Source organism: Harpegnathos saltator, unplaced genomic scaffold (assembly GCF_003227715.2).
Source record: "Harpegnathos saltator strain DR-91 unplaced genomic scaffold, Hsal_v8.6 scaffold485, whole genome shotgun sequence".
Lineage (NCBI taxonomy): Eukaryota > Metazoa > Arthropoda > Insecta > Hymenoptera > Formicidae > Harpegnathos > Harpegnathos saltator.
The window spans coordinates 453545-471567 of record NW_020230299.1 but is presented as its reverse complement, the minus strand read 5'-3'; the positions used below and the strand labels follow the sequence as shown (position 1 = coordinate 471567).

The window sequence follows — 18023 nt, the reverse complement described above, 5'->3', positions numbered from 1 at the left end:
TATCCTACGCGGCCTACGCGGCCGACTACGACGTGTACATCTTATAAATACGAGGCAGTGCGTGGCGCACTCGAGAGAGAAGGTGCGTAAGTCCGCATCTGCCCGAGATTCTCACGCGCGACGCATCTGTCTCGAGTTCTCACGAGAACGGGGCCCGAAGGAGAAGCCGTGTGCCGCCCGGGAGCCGCGGCCGAGAAAGTTTCGTCCGATTCGCGCGGCCCGTCCACGTGGCAGCGGCGCGCCTAGAGCCGCCACCGTCTTTCCCGCCGCCACGTTCGTTAAAGTGTCAGATTATAGGAAGAACGTATGTACGATCTCTTGCCCCGCTCGCCCTTCCTCGTCCCCCGTTCCCGCTCGGCGGAACAGCTTGATCGATTTTTATTGAGTCCCCCGCCTCCCGCGAATGGACGCGCGTCGTTGCCTCTGCGGCAACGCCGTGGCGTTGATGAAAGCGAGCGCGCGGCTATTTATATGTGCGCGATCTTTTTGGTTTTTTTTTCGCCGTAACTCGCCCCCCGCTTTGGAACGTGTCGGAAATTCCTCGTGAAGAAATACATGTAAATGGTGTCCCAAAATTCACGCGAGAAGTAATTTTGATAGAAAACACAGTTTTGTAATTAAAAATTGTAAATTTTTTATTGATTCATAAAGTATACAGGGTTATGTGTGGAATAGCATATCGGGTAAATGGCCTCCACGGCTTTGCTGGCACATGTGCACTCTTTTGTTGAAATTTTCCATGACCGTTTTGCATAAATGTGGCTGAATTTCGTTGATACAGCGCTCAATTTCCTCCTTCAAGGCGTGAGTGGTCGTGGGCTTGTTGACATAAACCTTAGACTTCAAACAACCCCAAAGAAAAAGTCCAGCGGCGTTAAATCGCACGATCTGGGCGGTCAAATCTGATCACCAAATCGGGAAATTACACGACCAGGAAATGACTCGTGCAGTAATTGAATTGTTTCTCGGGCTGTATGACATGTGGCACCGTCTTGTTGAAACCACATCCATATCTTCTAATTTAGGCACAAGAAACTGGTTTATCATGTCGCGATAGCGAGCACCATTAACTGTTGTTGCCTGACCAGCCGCATTTTCGAAGAAGAATGGTCCGATGAGCCCAAAATCCGCACCAAATAGTGACACGTTGTGGATGCATTTGTTTCTCAACAATCACTCGTGGATTTTCTGAACCCCAAATGCGACAATTTTGTCGATTAACCAAGCCATCAAGATGAAAATAAGCCTTCATCACTGAAGATGATTTTGTTCGAAAAATCAGCATCCACTTGTTGTGTTCCATAATCCATTCAACGAACTCTCTTCGCTGTGGACGTTTACCCGATATGCTATTCCATACATAACCCTATACTGTATACTTTATGAATCAATAAAATATTTAGTTTTTCATTATAAACCTGTGTTTTCTATCAAAATTACTTCTTGCGTGAATTTTGGGACACCCTTTAGTTCATCAATATGTAGATTAACTATGGGGGTCTATGGGGTGGTTCAGGCCATATAAAACTCGGCGAGTTTGTTGACGAGCTGACACCTGTTGCTGCCGTGAGTGTGACAGGGTACGATTAATACAAAATAATTTTCATTTTTAAATCAAGTAATGAAAGAGCGGAGTGAGGATAGGGGTCGGTAGTGGTAGATAAGATCGAATCGACCAACCCGATTGGTTACAATTGCGCGAGTTAAAAGGGGCTTATGCGATCTCGCACGCGAAAGACCGTTCACGTAGGAATGCAATTACTAAACGCACGCGATTAATCGCGATTTTTCAAAATCGCGTATCTTATTAACAAGCAAGCTCCAGGTGGCATCTGATGCCAATGCAATCTCCTTTTAAATTTACCTACATTGCTCTCTCTCTCTCTCTCTCTCTCTCTCTCTCTCTCTCTCTCTCTCTCTCTCTCTCTCTCTCTCTCTCTCTCTCTCTCTCTCTCTCTCTCTCTCTCTCTCTCTCTCTCTCTCTCTCTCTCTCTCTCATTCGCCGCACGTTAAATCCCTGAAGAGCCTCAGTGTGCGATTATGCGCGACAACAATGCTCCTATTTCGTGTGCTCTCGCCGTCCCGAAAAGTTCGCGTCGCTAGAAGCGACATTGTGCACGGCAAAGAGACACACGCTCGCGATTCTTCCTCCTCCTGCTCCCCTCTCTTACCTTTCCCCTCTTCCTATTTCGCGCGAGCAGCGTCGCGGGATTGGCACGAGAGGATGGCGTAAGCACCATATCATTCGTGACGAACGATGTTAGTCACGAGCCAATTTCGTACCTTTCCCCTTGGTCTCTCGGCCCGCGTGCGCGAACGGGAAGCGCGCTCTTTCTCCACGCTCTGTTGTCCGCTGTTTCGCCGACGACTCTCTTGGCAGCCGAAACTGGCGTGAGTTGTCTTCCTTTGCGTAATTATTGACGGATTTAGAGTGAGTACCTCCCGGCTTGTGGTGGGTGGGTGTCGGAGAAATGGTCTCGATCACTCGTCGGCCAGTTGTTTCATCGCGACTTCGATCGTTCTTTCCAGCGTCTTCTGCACTGGATTGAATCGCGGGATTGAGTGTACCGTGTATGAAGTCTATTATAGATACGCGCTCGTGCTCGAAGGAGGGAGAAGGTAAGCTATAGAGACGGAGAGAGTGTGTGCGTTTTCCGCGTGCTCGGTCACCCAATGCCCGCGCAATGGTATACGTGACACGCGTGCGTGCGCGCGTGTGCGCCCGCTCGCATTTAATGCGTCGATCGGGGCCGTGGGAATAAGCGAGCGTTCCGCTGGCACGAGCCGCGCCGCGCGCCGTTCACTCGACGGAGGACAGCAAAGGCCGCCGCGATTACCGCGGGCCGTAGGCTGCAGGAGGAAGTTGGTAGCCGATTCCGCGACACGTGCTTATCCCTCGCCTCGCGCGCCGACAAATGTCAACCGAGAAAGTAGCGAGATATTGTTTGCGCGCGCGCGCGCGCGCGCGAGCGGCCGCCGTGCCGCTCTGCAGTGCTTTCAATGTTTCTCACTGTCCATTGTCCGGCAATTTTGGACAATTTCGTTCATCTTCGAACAAACGAGAGATTGTATTGCACAGTGACAGGCTGTGTGAATGAGCGAAATAACATGGCATGTTATGATTCATTCGTTCGATGCAGAAGAAATTTATGAATGTCTCGAACGTCTTCAATGTGTCGAACGAGTCGAACGAGTCTGACTGTGTTCCCACCGCGCGAACGGCGCGGCGAGGCGATTTTGGACGAGGAAAAATTCCTCCGCCGATACTTCGATCACTGTAATTACGAAAAAGGCTATCGAACGCTTGCGACATACCCGGTTTCGACCAATTTACGCGATCCGGATAGCCGTGAGACGGGCTCGAATGAGGTGAGAGGAGCGTGGTGGGGGATAACGGTAAGAGGATAATGAATTAATTCATTTAATCGACGTGTGTCGCGATGCAGCGTCGCACGTGAGAATAAGTCTCGTAATCGATACATTTCGGACGTTACTTTACTTTTCTTCTCCTTCAACGGTGTCGCGTCTGACCTCTTTCGAGCGGGAGCGCGTGCCAAAGCAAGCCTCTGCCCCTGCGACTCGGGTGCAGTCTGCATTCGCTGCAGGGTTGTTCGAAGAGTTGCCTGCCTTCCAGGCTGTGGCACCCTCACCCTAACACCGAGGGCAAAGGGCCGAGGGACTTGTTCGCTGTCTTATCGGCGAAAAATAAGCGGCAGGAAAGAAGCGGCTGCGTCACTCAACAATTTCCCCGATGATTTTTACAATTCAATATATTTTATTATAATCCGATAAACACAGTAGCTGCGCTGGCATCATGGCTGTTTATCCTTTTTATCCCCTCTAGTCACGAGAGATCAGAATCACCCCGTCGCTGCTGCTGTTGTAATTCATAAAAAATCATGCGATCTCGCCCCTCATCTCGTTCGTGTCTCATCCCTGTCTCGACTAACCCACAGTTGACATGTGTCGTCGCATATGGGCAACACGTGTACGTAGTGTCCCTTCGTGTAGGATCCTTAAACGAACTATTGTTCACGCTCTTTTGTCTTTTTTTCTTTTTTTTTTATTTCCAATGATTTATTACTCGGAAGGAATGCGTTATTTTAACTCTGCAAATATTTTATCCATGGATATTAAAGTGCTGTGTTAAGTCCAATTTTTAATGACAAAATTAGAATTCAGGACATCGCAACGAAATCTTTCACGTTGTCGTGTATCGTTTTCCCGCGTAAACGATGATGCTTCCTCGCGTCACCTCGTGACTCGCCGTTTTAATCGGAATAGTTTTGTCCAGAGTTCCTTCAATTCTGTACGAAACGTTCAGTCAAATATTTTCCACTCTTTGAAATCTTTGAATGTTTTTTTTTTCTGAGTTTATCCGAGTGTATAGCGGAAAGTTCGAAAATATAAATAGAAATTACTTTTGGAAATTGCAGGCGAATGTTAATGCAAAGAGTCTCTTCTTGCATATCTCTTTGCGTTATCTCATTACAAATTTTTTTTTTAAAGTTTATGATTTTATAAAAATATATCTTACTTTTGAGAAAGATAAAAATGTCAATATTTCCATGCTATTCTTATAACTACTCGCTCATAATCTAGATGAAGGGAACAGTAAATCAATTGACACACAAGGTATATATTTGCTCTTATAAGTAACATTTATTTTGAAGAAACATATATTTAGGAAGACATTAGGAGAGTGTCAGCGATGCCTGCTGACGTTAAAGCCGATATCACAATCTCAAAATTACACCAAGTCTTCTATTTACTAAAGTATCAATATTACAAGTATCACAAAATGCGACAACGCATCGCCGCAATATAAAAAATATATATGTGTCTATGTATATATATACGTATTTTTCGCTTTCACTCACATTCTCTCTCTCTCTCTCTCTCTCTCTCTCTCTCTTTCTCTCTCTCTCTCTCTCTCTCTCTCATTCTCGCTCTGAGGTATCCTCGAGTAAATTTTGATTATTTCCGCGAAAGATGCTCGTTTCGATCAGTCAGTTGTCAATGACACGCGATAAATTAAAATCTACACCTAGGCTAAACGAAATCACAGTTTCAAATCTCTCGCCTCAATGTCCAAGTCAATGTCGACGCTACTTTCTTACATCTAGTCGCTGGTGACAGCTCTTTTCGATCTCGAGGATTTTGAGATCAGGTTTCCGCGGGAAGAAGACGAACGAACCTCGAGTAGGCACAGGCCAGGCTAGCTCGTAGGATTCGCCGTTGAGGTAGATGCGGTGTGGTCCTCGACAACGTAGACGGTGACTCCTCTCACGCCACTTGCATCTCGGGGAGCTGGTGCTGCGAGAAGGCGCGCTCCTTGTAGCACAGATCACTGTCGGCCATGCTCAGGGTCGTCCAGTAGAAGTCGCCAGCGTGGGTGTGTGCGAAATGCACCGGCACGTAGCACTGACCAGGCACAACAGGCACGACGGTCATCTGGCCGTCGAGGCAGACAGTGATGGCAGCTCCTTCCTCGGCGTCCTGCAGCTCCGCCAAGAGTCGGCGCTCCAATGACTCGTTGGCGTTGTTCTGGTTGTCGACCTCCTCGGTGAAGATCTCTATCTGAGGTGCAGCTTCTTGGCTCTTGTTGGAGGCGTACTTGCTCGCTCGCTTCGTCTTCAGGAGTCGCAGCAGTGGTTTCAGCATGCTGCGTATTCTCCTACCGCTGTTCACGGCCTTGCCCGACATCTTCAGGTTGTAGAGATTGTCGTTGAGCTCGTTCTCGTACTCGAACACGTGGCTCATAGTGATGGCCGCCATTTTTCCTCTCGCTCTGTGTGTGTGTGTGTCTCTTTCTCTTTTTTCCTCTCTCTCTCTCTCTCTCTCTCTCTCCCTCTCTCTCTTTCTCTCAAGAGATTCTCTCCTTCGAACCACGGGACACTGAACCGGTTTCTTCCTTCGAACTCTCGGAACCCGAAGCACGTGGCGAAGAACTGTCGTTCGATAGGAACTCGGTGGAACGTGGTAGCGGAGGATCTGTACTCTGCGAATGCTTTTGGGTAGTTGCTTTGGAGCGAGACGCTAGTGAGCGAATGGTGCCTTAGCACGATCAACCCCGTCCATATATAGCCCCGCCGAGACTGCACGGGGTGACAGAGTGGGGAAGGCAGGTGCACACTGGCTGTGGGAACTCGGAGAATTCGGAGCTTCCCACGTCGGGGTCCACGCCGACCATCTGCCGCTCTTCTCCCACCTTCGCCTTCGTCCCCCGATTGCCCACCACCTATCTCGAGCATGCAGCACCCTGGTCGCCTCACCACGCTTATACACGCGCACAACCCCCGCTCCGTCTTCCCTGTATTGGTGGTGGATTCTCTCGTTCCGCCGCGGCTCCGATTTCCTACGTCTTCGGCTCTCTCCCGAGGGGTCCCTTTCCCTACGATAGATTTGTACAGATTGCGAGAGGGGGTGTTGTTGCTTCTTCTTGCCCGGGACTGGATCGAACCTGTCGTGACACGTTCGTGCACGTCACGCAAGCTCGCGTGATGTGAAACGGATTCTGTTGTCGGCTTTACACCGAATACAGAACAAGTCCAATACTTGCCGCTTGTTGCTTCGGAGGTTGGCCGCGAGGGGACTGCGTTGGGGGTTGTTGCCAGCTCGCTCGCTTTGGCCGCTTAGACTCGATATCAGTGATGATAGAGATGACGAGTCGAGACCAGGAAGGTTCGATCTGTGCTTAGTAATTGGAGCTTAGTTGATTCCGGCTTGATTCACAGAAGCCATGACACGCTTCATTAGGAACGTCCAATTACCCCGCGTGAGAAAAGAGGACACAGGAGAGATCGATCGTGCATTCAATTTCGCGACACGCGAAATAGCGTGACGCGCCAAGTGCGCATCCTATTGTAGGCATTGTGCATGTCCCTCTGCCGGGGATGGTGGCAAGGTGCTCTTATGCGCAATTTTGCACTTTACATCTCAGATCGAACGCGCAACTATGAAATTTCGTTCGTTAACTGTCCGCTCGCACGGCCGCGGATATTTTAATTTCAGCCACGCTCCGGGCCCGGGAGAACTTGTAAGCCAGTCGAGAGAGATTAACGTAGCCGCCGGTACGTCATAGTAATTAACGCGCGGTAACGTTCGCCGTCTTTTTTTCTTTTCTTTTCCCCGTCTCTCCGCCGTGTTTGAGAGAGAGAGAGAGAGAGAGAGAGAGAGAGAGAGATTTAGAGCCGACCGTCTAGACGCCTCGTGATAGCCTCGTGCGGCAACCCCCGCTATTAAATATGTTCTGCCTGGATTTTTTGTTATCTCGGAACCCGGGGCACCCGTCCTCACGTGACACGTGATCGCGATGCGTCCATTAGCCGTACGGTCGTAAAAAAGCGTGGAAGTTTTCTAAGAGGCGACAAATTTTTTTCTCCTTCACCTCACATCCAACGAATTACCGGGTCCTTTTTCTACAGGCTTGTTTTCCGACAATTCTCTTCGCGTAGTCGTCGACGGGCGTCAGGTGAATGTAGTCACGGATACGACAACCCTCCGGAGGTAATCTTATACGTTTGCATACGGTATACCGAAAAAACGACATGTATGATCAATATGTAACGGTGTCAAGAACACAGTCACTGTGTATCGATTGTCGCCCATTATCGAGGAGTCATCACTGACATCTAGACGCAAAATTCTCGACAACTCGGAAATGTTGGTTCGGAACACCTGAGCACCGATAGAAACTATCCAGGAGGGGCGAAAGGGAATCGTGAAGGGCCTCGTCGTTACATAGCAACATGCTCTCTCCCCCCCCCTCTCTCTCTCTCTCTCTCTTTCTCTCTCTCTCTCTCTCTCGCCACAACCGTGACACCGCAGACAAACATCGTTCGCCCCTTTGAAGTGAACAGGTAGTCGATCGCAGCCGTGATTCCATCCGAGTGATTCCGACCAGCGGCTCAAACTCGGCGGGGCGAACGCGCGCCCGCGACATCGCGCGGGCATCGACAGGCCTCTGATGAAAATTGAGGAAACGGCTAATCTCGCGCGTTTCCTGTTAGACGCGGATTTAAACCGGTTTGCGAGCAGATCCGCGGACGCTCTGTTCCAGCACGGAGCACTCGGCGGATCTGATGGCCTGCATCGCGTTCTTTTCCCGCGCCTACGTTAATCCACTTTAAGTCGACAGGACGAGGCCTCGCGTTGTGAGCCGCGGCAAGGAGCCTATCGCAAGATCGGATAGACTTTACAACCGGTTCCTCTCTTTTAATGCGCGCGACCGTCAAATTTTAATTAATTCAAGAACGCGCCTTTGCCCTCGCGGCGGGCCGATTTAAAGCCGCGCCCGTGCGTTTTTCGCGCGCACGTCTCTCGTCCCGGAGAGGTGTCTCGCGCGGAATTAATAATTCATGATCGTCCTCACTTCATCTTACTCACATCTTGCCTCACAGTGTAGAGAAAGAGAGAACGCGCTAGTGACTGGAAAAGTAGCGGGAAGGGAGGAGAGAGAGAGAGAGAGAGAGAGAGAGAGAGAGAGAGAGAGAGCTCGCGCGCCGGACCCGAAGAGTTACCGCTTATATTCCTGCCGGAAATTTATACTCGCTACTCGCGCGCACTCTTCGCTATGTCGGTAATAATACATCGCCCGGCGAGACGGAGAATCATGGCGCATGTGGCGTGACAAATTTCGAGGACACTTCTTTGAGCGGAATATATCACTCTGGTTCATTAACCGGTGAACGATCGGCGTAAATTTCGCGTTTGTGATTCTGCCGTTGATGACCGTTGCTCCTCGCGACTCGAAGAGTTACTGAATGTCGATATAATAGCCGCGGTGTCGAAACACGAATGTATAAGTTTTATACGGCTAATAAGTTACCCACGCGATTGGAATCGATTCGCGTCGAAACGGCCGAGTCGTAGAAATATTCAATCGCATCGGCGAAAAGCGGACGGCACGCTCTCGAGGCCGTTACTCCTTGCGCTACACTGCGAATCTCGCGCAAAGGACGCGTCTCCCCTGTATTTATTCCCCGCCCTCGTCCCCTCGTATACGACGAAGGTATTAGGTTATGCAAATTGTGTGCGGGACGAGTGTCGCGGGCCCCATCAGATAAAATGTTACTCTTCGGAGGAGGTGGAACGACCCTCCGTCGTTTGGCCGTGGCGAGAGCCCCCCCCTCGTTGGTGTGTGTGCGTGTGTGTGTGTGTGTGTGTATGCGTGTATGAGCGATATGATGCGATCTCGATTAAAACGCTACCTTCGGCACTTCGGTACGCGATAGTGCTGCTTATCGTGTTGTCGGGAGAGCACCGAGAAAAAAAGGATTAATTCGATGGAAGGAGAATACTTGGTGCGTGAGGAGGAGAGCACTTGGCGACGAAAGAAGAAAAAGGCGGAGGAGAAAGGGGAAAAACGTCGCCGAGATCCTGACGCGGTGATTTAGAAGCGCGACTTTACGTGGAATCCTCATCATATAACATTAGCATATAATTAATACGTGAGTAATGACCGCGCGGCGCGGCGTTCTTTGTGCCACGTTCTCTTATTCACTCGCTCTCGTGCACGAGCGAAGTCGACTGTACGCGACTATACATACCCGCGCTCGACGATGCTGCGGGTAGACGAAACGACGAGAGAGGAAGGAGGGCCCCTCCGGTGTGTGAGGGTCGAAGAGAAAAGAGAAGGCGAAGAAGCGCGGCAGGCTAACCTGAAACAGTAGTAGTGACCCCCGGGGCTGAGCAGGCCCAAACAAGAAGTCCCTTCTGACGTCACCGGCAGGTGCAAGCTGAAGTGCATCCTCGTCTTGCATCCGCGCGTTCTTCTACTCGCTCCCACCCTTTCCGCCTTCCTCGGCTTCTTTTTCTACTTCCTCCTCGCGCACTCGCGTGTAATCGTGCCGATTTCGAGATCGAGATAACTCGGCCTGTGCACGGCGCCCACCGTGAATCCGGTTGGTTTCGTTGAAAATTTCTGACACGTACGTTACTCGGCCGCGCTCGGTTCTCGCGGGCTTTAATTAATGGTTTCCTTTGTGGTTCATTGAGTCGGCTGCGGATAAATTGGCGAGGTGATTGCAGCAGGCGAAACAAAGGATCTGTGTTTCGTAACGCGTCCGCGGGACAAATTTCAGTCGACCTGTTTGACGAAAATATAAAAATCCGCACATTTTTGTCATCGTTGTTGTCATATTTAGCTTAACGTTTGGATCTTAAGTATCTCTCTCGTTGACGAGATATTAATTACTTCGGTCCGCCAAGAGAAATCCGTCGGGTTTCATGTGATACGATGAAAAGCTTCGATTTTACGCCTCGTAATCACAAAACAAATTACGTGGAAAAGCCAGGGAAACGCCCTATCATCGGATCGACTCGATTCTAATCTAATCTATATCATCTGAGCGATGATGCGTCTCATCGAAAGGCGATACGACGGCCCGTTCCATCTTGCGCGATGAGACATCTTGCGCGCGAGTATTAATGAAACAGCCTTCCACGGGGATTTAATGCCCCTTTGGCATCGTCCGTAAGTGGAACGACGAAACCCGAGCGAGCCGTCATGCCGTGTATCGTTGCTTCTCGCTTCGTCTCGAGTAGAAGGTAACTATATCTGCGGTGCGGGTATGGCGCACGTGGTACGGAAACGACCAGAGAGCCTCGATATTGATCTTATATTGGATGATCTGAAGATAGAGAAAGAGAGAGAGAGGGAGAGAGAGAGAGAGAGAAAGAGAGAGAGACAGCCGTGCAGTCGGCTTCCATCGGCTATCAATGAGCCACACAAATTTCCCCATTCCGCGCTTCGATTTTGCCGCGCGGTGTCCTCCCGTTACGTGTTTCCTCCGAAGGAAAATCGTCCTCGGAGAGCCGATTATCTCCAGCTGTTGACCGACGTGAAGATAGGGAGGAGGGTGACGGCGGGAGAGGACGGTACTAAAAAAAGAGGAGTCCTCGTCTGTGCCCGGAGCGAAAAGTGGTCCAGCGACTACCGTATCTGTTTTTTGTTTCTCGCTTTTACGGGGTGGTAATCGTCTTCGGTAGGTAGGCTCCGTTCTCCCAGATAGAGATCTTTTTCATCGGAATCTTATCTCTCGGTTTTATTAAGCACGCCTTATATCTGCGTTAATTAAGCGGCCATTCGTTGAATAACGTAGCGTTCGTATGAGGTTCCTCTCGTTTCGCTCAATCATTTCGGTCGCCTTACATGACACGTTGCTTAGAAAGCAACGCATGGTCTGGACCGGCGAAATTTTATCCCCTAAAAATATGGTCGCTTTGTTAAAGTTTTCTTATCTTCTGCCGGTGCCGAGCACAGTTCGCTACGAATTTCGATTATTGCGACGGCATCGTGTGTTGTAACGTAATTAAGGCGAATCTTTTCCGCGCTACACTTACTCGCCGCGGTATAATCCGCAAAGGCTGGCTGTGTCCTGGATGAAACCCTTAACGAACAAGCGTTCCAGCCGAAACGCGATTTCAATTCACCGTCTTTTCATCTTCCTTTTGCGTCCGGTCGCCATCCTTGTTTCGTGTTTCTATCGTCCACGCGATCAACTGCACTGTTATTTCGTCAACTGACGTCTCGCCAATTTCTGCCGCAGGTGAAGCAGCAGAGAGGACTCACGGCCACCGGACGGTCGAAGCGGAACGACAAGCTCGCTCGCACATCGCTTTTGGTGAGTTTGCACATATCATTTTTTGCATGAAGCTTTTTATGCTGAGCACTGTCGCCGCCTTGGAATTAATGCCGCTCCCGTTTTTATTGGCGAGCGCGAGCAACGCGCGCATTGTTGAACGCGCGCACCTCAGGAAGGAGTATATTTATCCCTGTCAATGAGGAAACAGTAATTAACTACCGCAGTACCATTTTATTCACGCAGTAATCACGCGAGGACCGTGAAAAATTAAGCGTGATCGACGGTAGAATAGCGTCTGTTCGAGGGATATGGAGGACGGGTATGAACTCAAAGATGGGATCGCATCTTTCGAGATTTTCACCGAGAATTTCGAACAGTCACATGCGAGTTTTTACTTACGTATTAATTATTATGCTTACATATACACAGTTATATATTTATTTATTTTCCGAATGAGCGATTGTGGCGAAATTCTCCGAAACGCGTCGGTATTACATTGGCGTTGTCCGCTGTTGCATCATCGTCCACCGAAATCCACGAAGCGGATCGAAGATTGACGATGAATATTCCGGCGGCCCTTCACGATCGGCCGATCCGTCGTCGATGATTCGCGAATAAATCTTTTATGCGCTTCGGCACTCGCTCGCCCATCCGTCAGAAAACCACGCGGAATCCTTTGTCCTCCGAACCGGTCCAGGGAATTTCCGTGGGCGGAATAAAAAGGGCCGGCCATAATGCCGCGATACGAGAGAGAGAGAGAGAGAGAGAGAGAGAGAGAGAGAGAGAGAGAGAAAGAGAGAGAGAAAGAGAGAGAGAGAGGCCCAAGAGGGGGGAGGGGGCATTTCGATCCCTTTGAAACCAAGTCCAAGCGTGTATGGATACTGCGTAGGGGTTAAAGAGAGAGAAAGGGGCGACGGGGGTGAATGCAATATTATTCAAAATCACGAAAATCTCCGGCGGTATTTCGTTATTTTCCGGGCCCATTGGAGGGCCGTAGATGCATATCTTGCGCCGTTGAATAGGCCACCGTACGAGGTAAGCACCGGTCGTGTTTGTTCGTCGCTGATCGCTGTCCCTTCTCGTGACGTGGCGGGGCCGCCCTTCCGCGTCGCGCTGCAAGGGTCGAGAACCGACGAGAGTGATCCAGGTAAAAAGGGTCAAACGCGCGCACAAAGGGCGCTTTGCAGAGCCGCGATCTAGCGTGTATGCATGCGCAGCACGCAATCGTAGAAGCGACGCTTCGATCGCGTGGCCGACGACGACGACGACGAATCGAAGGAGCGGAAATGAAAGAGAGAGAATCCAAGACGATTCAAGGGTTGATTCTCGTCCCACCCCCGATTCTCTCACCAGGAAAAACCTGCTGTGCGCGAGCGTATGGTGCAACGTGCTTTTCGCAGCTGCCGTGCTTCGCCCAGCAGCCCTTTTTCCACATTTTCACCAAGCGCCAGGTGTGCTGTTGAAATTAGCGGAACTATGAGCTCCTACGTTGTAACTCCTACGAAAAAAAAAGAAAAGAGTAAAATAGTGAGGGACTTGGTGCGCCACCTTCTGTTTCGAGACGCACTTGTTGCTAATAACATCTCGTACTTTGACCTGCGGATCTCTGATCGGTTGATCCGCGGTTCAACCCTTTCACAGGTGGTTCTCCCCGTCGGGGAGAAACTCTCTCCCGCATTGTTCGCGGGTTTCCGCTAACTTCGCCGGTGCGTGTGTCGCAGGTAAAAGGGTTGGGATTCTGGGTTAGCGGACCGAAGGATCGGGATCTCGGGAAATGGTCCGATTAACGGTGCGCGGTAGGACGCGTTAATTTACCGGCACGGTCCGTCTTTGCACACTTGTTTCGTGATTTGTCTCGACTCTTCCCTCGCTCTCTCGGTTATGCGGTGTTAATGAATCGATAAAAATATCGAGGAGCAAGTTTGGCGATATTTAAAGCCCGGGAGCGCTTTTGTCTTATCTTTCCAAACTGCGTGCGTATGTAAATATAAAATGCGTATCGATCAGTCTCAAAATATATTTCTCGAGATTCACGCTTTCGACAATATTATTTCGTATTCATTCCACTTATCTTATTTGACCAAACACATCTTCCGATAACCGCGGAAAGGAAAGATACACTCTTATCACACACGTGTGTAGCGGAACGAGGTTCGAACGTCGGTATAGAGATTCGAAGATAGTTGCTCGAGCAGCTGCTCGCGACTCCAGACAGGTTCGAACATGTCTCGCTATTCGAGGTCTCGGGAAGGACTTCCTTTTGTGTAACGTATTACGCGTAAACTCGAGACGCTCGCGGACTTTTCGGATCGATGCGCAGTTCCGAACCTATACATTCCTAGGAGGCATTTCGAGTTCCTTTGACCAAGTTTCTTCACGTGCCAAGAGCGCACACAAGGTGCTCGAACTTGCACGAACAGATCAGTATTTAGGTCTCGTCTGCAAAGGTGAATCAAAGGATCCTGCCGGATGCGAGGACCTGCCTCGCGACGCTTCTAAAGCGAATCTAAAACGTGGGTGGTTAGGTGCGTAGATACGTCGTCGGTGTTGTGTGTAAAAAAAGGACGTCTGAAAAGACGTGTCCTAACTCTCCCGCGCGATGCTCAGACACGTACTTTTCAATGGCGAATTTCGTCATTCTGGATGCGCCGGGTGGAGAAAGGGGAAGGATTCGTCGCGAATGACTGCAGCAGCAGCCGTAACGCGGATATTTCTCCCCCGAGACACCCCCGAGAAATTGTCATTCGTTGCTTCTACCGTACCGCAACGTACAACACCGTGCAACTACGTACAATGAGTCAGTCCAAACTCTCTCTCCGTAAATTCGTCAAGGAGAACGTCCTCACAATCACCCCCTTTTCGTCGTCTTCTCGGTATCGTAAATCGGAGGAAGAACGCGAAGGCACGTTCGCGATGAACTCGACGCGAGCCTCGAGATCAACACGGCAATCCTAACGTTAAATATTGCTCGATACGTCAAATTCGAGAGTTTCGGCAAACTCGCGTTGGAAGCCTGCACACGGAAGCCTGATATCGGCTCTTCATGCATTTCACAACGCGAGAGAGTTTCTCTCGCGTCGTGAAATGCAGCTCGGAGAGATCCGTTTCCATTTGCGAGTCGCCATTATGCCCCTAAGTAAACAGCCGCTCCTTGTGAATCTCTGCACCTATGTAAACACAAGATCCCGACGAAGCACGCTCCATCGATTCAAGATTCGCTCGGCTGGTGTGCGGAGAAAAAAAACTGGACGGGGGGAGAGTTTCGAAAGAAGGGGTGGCGGAACAAGGGCGGGAGGGTCGCATTGAAGGTCGCAGAAGCGTGAATCTGCCTCCGAAGCACGGATCCATTCTTAAAGGATTATCGTTATAAATTATATACATTTCCCGTTCTTCCCCTTCTCGTCGCCCTCCTACGCCGGCGGATGACCGGTAGCAGCTTAAGGATTTCTATCGCGGGATTAGGGTGGACTGTGTCATCGTGGTATCCTGTTTATTCGGCCCATCCTTGTTCGATCTCATCGAAGGCGTTACTCGACTCGTCGTCTTATTTGCCGGATGCAGATTGCGCGATATCGTGGACGCGATCGCGCGCGATCGTAAATCCCGCGGATTCGCGAGGCGCAGAGAATCGAAAGACGAAGGATGAGGAGGCGGCAGATGAGGATTACGTACGGGAAAGATTCGAACGTTCGACGACCTGTCCGAATCGTCAGCGCGCGATAATAGATAGAGATGATTAAAGAACGCCCGTCCTCCTCTCTTCCTCCTCCCCTCCCCCTCCTTCGTCGTCGAAGGCGACAATGACTTTTCGCGGGGACGAAGCGAAAGACGGCCATCGCCGACGGCGTCCTCTCGTCTTTGTGCCCGATTCGTTTTTACGTGCACGTGGAGGAGCAGTTTGACGGGTCTCTTTTGCCGGGACCCGATCCTTTTCTCGGGCGAAAAGGGTCCTGTGGGCGGAGCGGTTGGCCGAGAAAAGGACCTCATTCGAGTCCAGTAGGGAGAGGATTCTCTAGGATCCTGACCAGCGCGGGATAAGGAACGAGCTTTCAAAGGGGCTGAAATTGAACATGTGCAAGGGTGAGTCAGAGGAGCGAAAGAAGAAAGAGAGAGGGACGGGGCATACGTGATAGAGTGCGAGAAGGGAGTCGGAGGGCCCGACAACGCGCGGGCCTCTCGGAGATTTCTGCGTCAGATAGCGTTGCCCTCTCGCGCAGGGCTGCAGTCCTGTCTTTTCCACAGCCTCCATTGTGACTGACGCAATCGCCCAAGTGAGGTGAGGGACGCGCGAAGTATGATTTGTTTGGCGACGTTTCCACTGATGCCCACGGCGTATCCCTCGTTTACCCCGTGAAAATATCAATAAAACGACACGAAAGTCATTCTAAGATTTAGGAATACGAATCAAGAACTGTTTGCGTGCACGTGTATGTTCACATAAATTTTCAAGTATAATGTTGACTGTGCGAGAGTAGCTGCGCTACTCTCTATTTGTGTGACCGAAGTATTCACAGTCGATTCTTTCGTCGCCGTATGTATATCAGTCTTTCCGAAGAAAGACTGCGCGACGGAGACTCTGTTGTCCCTAAAGTCGTCTCTGAAGTTCTTCCATTTGTACAAGTGAGTGTCTTCAAGTTCCTCAGGGTTGTTCCTCAGGACCGGGTGCGGCCCTGCATGCTTCGGGCTCATCATCTATCTCGTCTATCCTCCGGAGTGTCGAGACTCCTAGATACATCCCCCTCCCTCCACCCTGCGCGTTAACCTAAGCCTAGAGAAGCCACATTTTTTTCGACTGCGTCCGGCGTATCCATTAGAACACGTGCATCCACCACCATAACAAGTGCCCCGACGACGCTGTAAACCCCCGAGGGGCACAAAAAACCATGGTCCATCCGGAGAGATTGTCCTCCTTCCCTCCTCCCCGTTCCTTCTATTCTTCTCCTCCGCCTCTGCCCGCCGTCTTTTTCGTACGCCTGAAACAGCCTAATGACTATTATAATCTCCGTGTACGCGTCGATGGCACTGTGTCTTTTATCCTTCGCGCAGGGACTTCCAACGTGAAGGAAAAGATCTCTCGTGTCATTATATTAGCTTGATGAATAACATTCGAAGGAAGGAAAATTCCTTCCGTGTTATTATAAGATGATTTTAGTGGCGTGCGTGGAAATTGGTGTTCCTTTTCACGTGAGGCTCCTCTTCTTTTTTCTTTTTTCTTTTTTTTGGCTTTTTTGTACGCGCTCTCTCCCTGCGTGTGGGGAGGAAATCAGATTTTCCTCGAAACTCGCCCCCCGTTCTTCCTCGCCGTTGCGTAATTAAACGCGTGTCTAACTTTTTTTTTTGTCGACCGTCTTTGGCTACACGCCCGGGAGCTTTCGCTCACCTGCTTGTCCATGGTATGAAAGGACCTTTTTGTCTCTTTAATTTTTGAAAGACGACGAAATCCTCGGTGTAAAAATTATACACGTCATTTCTGTAGTCTTTACTCGATAAGTAACACCATGAAATTCTCGTGCAGTTGCTGTCGCGAATGATCGAAAAAGGACTACTTCCTTTCTTATCTCACACGTCTGGCTTTTCTTCGCCGAGCCGAGTTCTCCCTCATGTCGGATTATACGATGCCTGGATACAACATTATCGCCGCGAATCGCTCGAAATCGTGTTATTAAATCACTTTTAAAGGATTTAATTACAGTCTCACCTTTTTCGGTGCAGCTCAGGATAACGAACGAGGCATCCGACTCTCGTCAACTGACAACAAGAACGAATCCAAGCAATTACTTCTCCATACACGGTCTCGCTTCTCGAGTGATCACCGTAACTGGTTGGTCCTTGCCCCCTCTCGGAAGAAAAAATGCCACGCCAAAAACTCGCCGTTGCCGTCGCCATTATTGCGCAACTAACGCGAGATGTTATCGCAGTCCTCGAATCGTATCGCCTCGATTGCGCAATTTTCCAGGGTTATCTATAGACCGCGTTTATCCGCTTTGACGGTCTAGTTACTTGACATTAATAAAATTAATTCAATCGGATGCATCTCTCTAACGCGCTCCAACAAGAATATTTTCGACGAACGAAGCTTCAAAAATTATTTGTCGGATATCTTTCATTGATTCTCGTTGGTCAAAGAGAGAGAGGAGTTGTGCAAGAGCAAATATAGCAGTTTCGCACTAATAGGGATCTAAACTTGACTTCGGTATAATCACCACAACTCCGTAAAGCTCGGCGAGGAGCTTCGCTAGCGCAATTCACTTCTCGCCAGCGAGGGGGGTTTGCGCGATCATCGGTCACTAGCGGAGCAAACAGCGCGAATCATTCGACATCTGGCGCTCGTCTCTTTGGCGGCATAGGCACCCCTGCAAATAGCATTTTTAACCGACGTAGCGCAGAGGGGGTATGTCGGGGAGGAGAGCGGTAGTAGTGACCTGTCGTCACGGA

The 18023-nt window shown here is 50.0% G+C and overlaps 2 protein-coding genes across 5 annotated transcripts in view; one reads left to right on the top strand and one right to left on the bottom strand.

Annotated features, from left to right (window-relative positions):
• The window catches only part of LOC105192320 (tubulin polyglutamylase TTLL4), a 117452-nt gene that overhangs the window by 21234 nt on the left and 78195 nt on the right, over window positions 1-18023 (top strand). For all 4 annotated transcript variants that reach the window (XM_025302293.1, XM_019845622.2, XM_025302291.1 and 1 more), the window contains one exon: window positions 11553-11627. The gene's annotated coding sequence lies outside the window, so the exon portion shown is untranslated. The remainder of the gene's footprint in view (window positions 1-11552; window positions 11628-18023) is intronic.
• LOC105192282 (uncharacterized) lies at window positions 5113-6043 on the bottom strand. The gene has a single exon (XM_011156308.2). The coding sequence runs from the start codon at window positions 5776-5778 to the stop codon at window positions 5287-5289; it is 492 nt and encodes a 163-aa protein (XP_011154610.1). The 5' UTR covers window positions 5779-6043; the 3' UTR covers window positions 5113-5286.